This window comes from Trifolium pratense, linkage group LG2 (assembly GCF_020283565.1).
Source record: "Trifolium pratense cultivar HEN17-A07 linkage group LG2, ARS_RC_1.1, whole genome shotgun sequence".
NCBI classification, from domain to species: domain Eukaryota; kingdom Viridiplantae; phylum Streptophyta; class Magnoliopsida; order Fabales; family Fabaceae; genus Trifolium; species Trifolium pratense.
Window position 1 is genome coordinate 58714535 of NC_060060.1, and position 7116 is coordinate 58721650.

Sequence of the window (7116 nt, forward strand, 5' to 3'; positions counted from 1 at the left end):
CCTCCTCAGCACAAAGTATGCCAAGATAGATTATTAAAGTTTACAAAGAGACGAGGAAAGAAAAACAAATTATACAAGACCCAAACATAACACATGACTAGATCAACAACTATGGTAGTTTGAAGGTAAAGTAACACTTGTCGTCTACAACAACCTATAGGAAAAAAGCTTGATCTTGTCCAACAACTGATGAGAAGTACTGGTTGAGCCTCTGAACAATCTGTGACTTCTTTATTGGGAAAGTTCATTTATGTTGTGGGTACCAAGGCTAAATTTGATTATGGGTCCTATTTCTTTCAAGAAACCTTAAGCCATGCCCTGACCTATGCTGTTGAGAAGCCAGTTGCTCTTCCTACTCTGTTATGCAATATCATCCTTGAGCAACACCCAGATATTCTGAGAAGCACTGATGTTCCTTGTAAAAGGAAAGGGGTGTTGGTTATTGAGCAGAGGCTGCTTGAAGGGACAAATGTTGCAACAGGTGTTGGCACATCTGTCCAGACTGGTGTACTTTCAAGGAAGCAGATGATTGCAGATCTGACTGAGACCAGCAGAGCTCTTGAGGCCAGGAAACTGAAAATAGATCGTGTGATTGAAGCCCTCAAGGCTGAGGAGGCTGCTGAGACTGCTGAGGGTGAGCCTGATGGACAAGAAGGTGAAGGAACTAGTGGCTCTGATGATAGCACTGAGGATGTGATGGAGGACTCTGATGAAAGTTCTTCCATATGATTTCTGATGTTTTCTTATTTGTTTCTGATGTACTTTTGGTATTCCTTTTTGTTCCTTTTATGGGCAAGGCCCTGGATTTCTAGCACCTGTGTGTGCATTATGGTCTGTAATATGTGCACACTGATATTCTCTTGTCTGGTACTCTATGTTTTCCTATGCATGGTGTTTGTCAAAATTATGGCTAAAAAGGGGGAGTGGTGTGTGTGTGTGTGACAAGTGTGTGGACAGATGTTCTCACATCTGGTGACTATTTCTGTGCTAATGATCTATGCTCATATTGAGGGGGAGTGTGAGTAATATGCATGTGTTGAGGGGGAGTAGTGAATATTATTTCTCTATCTGATGTTTGTATGCATGAATTCAGGGGGAGTGTGAGTGATAGTATCTCTTGATCTCCTGAATGTATTAGATGACAAATGTTGTGCCAAATGTTATGGCACCTGACTAACGAGTCCACTATCCACTATGACCGAGAATTTATTTTTCTCAGATGATTATGGGAATTTATTTTTCCCAGATGTTCTTATGTTGAAGGAATGCGCTTTAAACTATTAGGGGTTTATTTCTCCTACTTCTTAGCATCTACTATGGGAGTTTATTTCTCCCTTGTGTTGTTCCATGAGGCTAGTTGTGTTTTATTCCGCTGTTGCATTGCCTCTGACTATCTTGGAAGTAGTTTTATTGTGTGTTACTTTCTTTCCTAGTTGTGTGATCATGTTGACTCGAAGGAAAGGTAATACTGTATCTCTCTATATACTGGTCTAATATTGTTTTAGCCAAAATTTGCCAAAGGGGGAGATTGTTGGGTTTTTGTATGATTAGCTACATTTTGCAAAAACATATTTTAGCCAAGTGTTGAGACATATGTGCTGACCCCAAGTGTTGTGACAAATGTTGGTACACTTTGGAACAACATCTGTCTGTGTATCTGTGCGCGCCAGCTAGCGGTTATTATTTTCTACTCAATCTTTTGAAGATCTGTTTGAAGAATTGTTTCAAGGTTTCTTACAGAGGAAGGCGCACGTGTTTAATGTGTTTCAGGAGGCAGCCAAACCCTAGTTTTATTTTCCAAAGGAATTATATTTTTGGAAAATATATTTTTGCGTTTCAAAAATATAACTATTATTTTCAGAAATATATCACTGCTGCCGCAATTCTAGAAGCCCTAATTTTGTCTTGAAGCCCAAGTCGTTCTACTACTATAAATACGAAGGCAAGCATATGGTTTCAAGCATCTAAAATCGTGTTTTACAAAGCGTGTGTTTTTAGGGATTTTAGAGTGTTAATTGTGAGCATTTCTTGTGTCTCATTGATGCAAGCTTAGGACCTGAGTTTATTGAGTTGTAAGTGTGAACTTCTCCTAAGCTTTGAAGTACAGAGATTGTTCTATTGTGTTGTGTGGTTTACTCGCAAGCTTTTAAGCAAGAGTGAATCATAGTTTCTTAGGAGTGTGTCTCCACCGTGTTGTAATCGTTGAATTGAATAACAACGCTGTCTGTGTTGTTAAGGTGGGAATTGAGACGGGGTCTCATATCTAGGAGTTCCTAGGTAGAAGTGTCATTGGGTAGTGATTAAGTGAGAAGTTGTAAACGGGTGAGTTTAGCTTCGAAGTAATACTGCTGATAGTGGACTTCATTCCTGGATTGGTATCCCCCAGAGTAGGCTTTAGGCTGAACTGGGTTAACAACTCTTGTGTGTTATTTACTTTACTGTTTGTATTGTTTTATGTTATTTGCTCTGTTTATAGACAAGTGTTGGCGCACCGGTAAACAACATCTGTCTACAACAGACAAGTGTTGATACACCTTGATCAACACATGTCCACTGTGTGCCAGGAATTTCACATTGTATTTGGACAGTGGTTGTTCAAGACATGTGACAGGATATAAATAATGTCTCTTCTCTATTGAGAAGAAAAATGGTGGATTTGTGACTTTTGGAACAACAACTTATATGTGTTATACTAGATGATTTACCAGTTGAGTCTTGTTTTATAACTATTGAAAAAGATAAATGAATTTGGCACAAAAGAGCTAGTCACATTAGTATGAACACTATTTCAAAACTTTCTAAGCTTGATCTAGAGGTCTTCCAAAGATTAATTTTCACAAGGATAAAATATGGGAAGCATCTACTAGAGGAAAATTAGCTTTTTAAACCATATGATTTTGTTTCAACTCAAAGACCTCTAGAACTGCTCCCTAGAGAAAATTGGTTCGAATAGCCTAAAGGCTTTAAGGTGGGTCAATGCAATCCTTAGAGAAAAGTGAACGTAAGCGTACAATGAAATTCATCGATGGGGACACACGACAAGCAACCTTGGCGAGTCAATGAACTTGGTGTTTAAGGATATCGGCAATGAACCTATCACAAATTTGGTTCAACCAACATACTATTTGAAAGAAGATATCGGCAATGAACTTGGTGTTTAAGGATATCAGCAATGAACATATCACAAATTTGGTTCAACTAAATCTTCCCAGTAGTTCAAGACAAATAATATTGGCCAGGCTTTAACGTTTGACCAATCTCAAGATGTAAAGAAGTAAGAGAGGTCGTTCACAAAGTACTCGCATTAGGATAAAAATGGACGATTCTTATACAGTGCAACAACGTGGGTTATGACGGATCTCGGATCACAGACACAACAATTGCCCAAATGTTGGGGGACCTGTCATACAACTATAGTTTGCCTATTTTATGTCTTCTTTTTTTTTTTGTGTATTGGATTATCAATAAAATTATTAGATATTATTACCACGTTGTTTTTCCATTATTAGTACAAAAAAATTATTGGTCTTACATTGAAACTCTTTTTTTAACAAACTTGAAACTTATAATATAAACATAATGACAATGACAAAATAAAATAAAATTACATTACCAATTTCAATCAAGAATAAAATTACATTAAAAACTGACATAATTTTTAATAAACTATATTACAAAAACAACTTCAAAACTTAAACAAATCCATTAAACTCAACAGCATAAGATTTGAGTACAACAACTAAAACACTTGTTTTTAATGTGATAATACAAACAATATGGTGGATCAACATGTCTACAACATTAGCCTAGTAGTCCAAACGACGCCAATATCATATTTTTTGGTTTCTTCGACATATTCATCTATCGAATATATGAGTATTGTAACACCCGGGTCTGATGAGGGCGGGGAGTGGTTGTTGGTGCATAAGGCATGACAATTAGCGGCTCCTGGCAGCTTCTAGGCAAAAACGAATCAAATCGGAATGAGAGGGATCCTGAGACCGTGCAGGTATGAGACTGCATGGTTGAAGTAAGGCATATATCAACAAGATGCATCTTCTTTTCGGTAGCTCATTCGATAAGAACTCCACAGTTAAGCGTGCTTGACTTAGAGTAGTCTTTGGATGGGTAACATTCTGGGAAGTTTCCCGGGAAGCGTGCGAGTGAGGACAAGACACGCTGAAAAGACTCGTGTTGGTTTGTATGGTCAGTCGACAATGCTTAAAGTCTTCTGGGATGTTACGATTGGTATCAGAGCAGATCTCTCCCAATACGATGTGGTTCGGGGACGAACCAAGCTGAAGTTGGTGGTGGGCATGTAACGCCCGGGTCTGACGAGGGCGGGGAGTGGTTGTCGGTGCATGAGGCATGACAATTAGCGGCTCCTGGCAGCTTCTAGGCAAAAACGAATCACATCGAAATGAGAGGGATCCTAAGACCGTGCAGGTATGAGACTGCATGGTTGAAGGAAGGCATATAAGAATTGTTTGGTATTACCTATATCAACAAGATGCATCTTCTTTTCGGTAGCTAATTCGATAAGAATTCCACAGTTAAGCGTGCTTGACTTGGAGTACTCTTTGGATGGGTAACCTTCTTGGAAGTTTCCCGGGAAGCGTGCGAGTGAGGACAAGACACGCTGAAAAGACTCGTGTTGGTTTGTAGGGTCATTCGACAATGCGTAAAGTCTTCTGGGATGTTACAAGTATAAATATGTTATATGATCAATTTTAATATATGTTCGCTAGATTTGTCCTTAAAGCGGTTTTGAATGATTTGTTTTAACGCTCCAAAAAGAACTCTGTTTACCCATAAACATTACAAATAGTGTTTCTTGGCCCTTAATTTTGACAATAAATTCGCAGGGTGCTAAGTATATACTCCCTCCGTCCAAAAATATAAGCAAAAGTTAGTCAATAAAAGTGAATGTATTTAGTCCAAATCTTTAACCAAATACATCAAGTTTTTTTGACTCGGTTAATTTACTTATATTTTGGGACGGATGGAATATGTTTTTAAGAGGTTCAAGAGGAAATGAAGATGTCATTCTTAGTAAGAAGGAAATTAAAGAGAGAATAAACTGAAGGAGGAAGAAATAAATGAAAGAGGGAGAAGAAATTAAAGTGAGAAATGAAAAGTGATGAGCTGAGTGTGAAATGAAGTTGTAATGTGTGGTATTAAAAAAAATTCATCTAACCATAATCCGAACCCTAAAAAAATAAAAAGAAAAACAAAGAAAAAAAACCATACAAGTTTCATTGTTTTTATTAATTAAAGTTGTATTTGTAATTTTTTTAAAAAAATATATAGTATTTTTGTAAAAATATAAACAATTACACAATTGTTTTTTTTAACACAGTTATTCATAAAAAATCTGAACCAAACACTCACTGCTCAATAACCAGGCCAATATCAGATTCAAGTATTTTATTTTTTTATAAAAAATTATAAAATTCCTCCTATTGCCATACATCATAATTGTATAAGTAATAAAAAGAAGTTTGAAAATAAAAATTCATAATTTTCTCTAACATTATGTATATGCTATGAGGATATTGCCTAGTTGTCTACAATGCTAGCATGTCCACAAATTGGGGAACACTGTAAATATCTGATCCAACCATACCCTTTCATGTCATTGCCAAATTAATATCACCTCCAACATGAAATCATATTCTTGTGGTCAAATTATAAAACATTCATATAGTCAACATCTTAGTGACCGTTCGATCAAAATTAATTATTTAAAATTCAATATAGATTTAATTACATTTTAATTTTAAAATTTAAAATATAAAATTTGAATCGTCTAATTTCAATCTAACAATAGATATAAACTGATTGCATAAATGCGTAAAAATTGAACCACAATAATCATGGTCCCTCATTCATTCATTATATTAGTTCCCATAAACATTAAAAAGACACAATAACTTAACAGAGAGAAAACAGAAAGAGAGAGAAGAAAAAAACCAAAACAATGGAAGGAGGAGGAATGTTATCATCATCTTCATCTTCATCACATTCACAAAACTATATCTACAGAGAGTGTTTAAGAAACCATGCAGCAAGCCTCGGAAGCTACGCTACCGACGGCTGTGGAGAATTCACTTTCGACGACACCTCACCATCGGCTGCAAGCAGTCTCCAATGTGCAGCCTGCGGCTGTCACCGGAACTTCCATCGCAAAATAACCGCAATTGTGAGGGAGAATGCTGCCGTCACAATGTCGGATCAGGTGATGGAATATTCCGGTGGAGGAGGTAGCGGTGGAGATGGAAGGAGGAAGAGGTACCGGACGAAATTCACGGCAGATCAGAAGGAAAAGATGTTGGGATTTGCTGAGAAGTTAGGATGGAAATTGCAGAGAAAAGAACTTGATGAAGAGATTGAAAGGTTTTGTGAAAGTGTTGGTGTGAGTAGACAAGTTTTTAAGGTTTGGATGCATAATCATAAGAATTCTTGTTTCGCTAATTCTTCTGACCCTTCTACTGGTAATGCTAATTCCTCTCTTACTCAGTAGTGTGATGTGAGTGAGTAATTAACTTCAATTACTTTATTTCACTAATCAAATCTTATAGACTGTGTGTGTGTGTGTGTGTGAAGGAACTCAGAAAATTATTGTAATGTCTTAATTATTGCTTTATTTAATTTTCTGTTACATCTTTTTTCATGACATGAGTGTAATAATTTTTAATGATTTTTCCTAGCTGCATCCTGCATGTCTAATACAGTATTAATTACAAAAAGTTTATTGTAATGTTGTTTTTATAAGAAAATATTAGTATGTAGTTAATTACTTAGTTTTTTTTTTTTTTTACACAAGTTAATTAGTCGGCAAAGATCGAACCTTGAATTTTCTTCTTAATATTATTCTAAGATCAAAACATTGATAAGAAAATGTTTGGTCATAGACAATTATACACTACTACCACAATGATTAGTCTCTTTGGTTGAAAGCTTTGGAGTACACTAAATTTTGAATTAATTAAAAAGAATCAAACTATTCGCAAGATAAACAAATAGTTGATTGAGAGATGTAACTTAAAATCTAACCTCAGATATTCTGCAGTTATGGAACCTCGCAATCAATCAATTGATATGTTGGATTCGATG

General features: G+C 36.2%; 1 protein-coding gene across 1 annotated transcript; it reads left to right on the forward strand.

The window, feature by feature from the left end:
* Positions 1-5889: 5889 nt before the first annotated feature.
* On the forward strand, positions 5890-6595 carry LOC123908856 (zinc-finger homeodomain protein 2-like). The gene has a single exon (XM_045959582.1). It carries the CDS (start codon positions 5981-5983, stop codon positions 6521-6523), a length of 543 nt encoding a protein of 180 aa, XP_045815538.1. The 5' UTR covers positions 5890-5980; the 3' UTR covers positions 6524-6595.
* Positions 6596-7116: the final 521 nt, after the last annotated feature.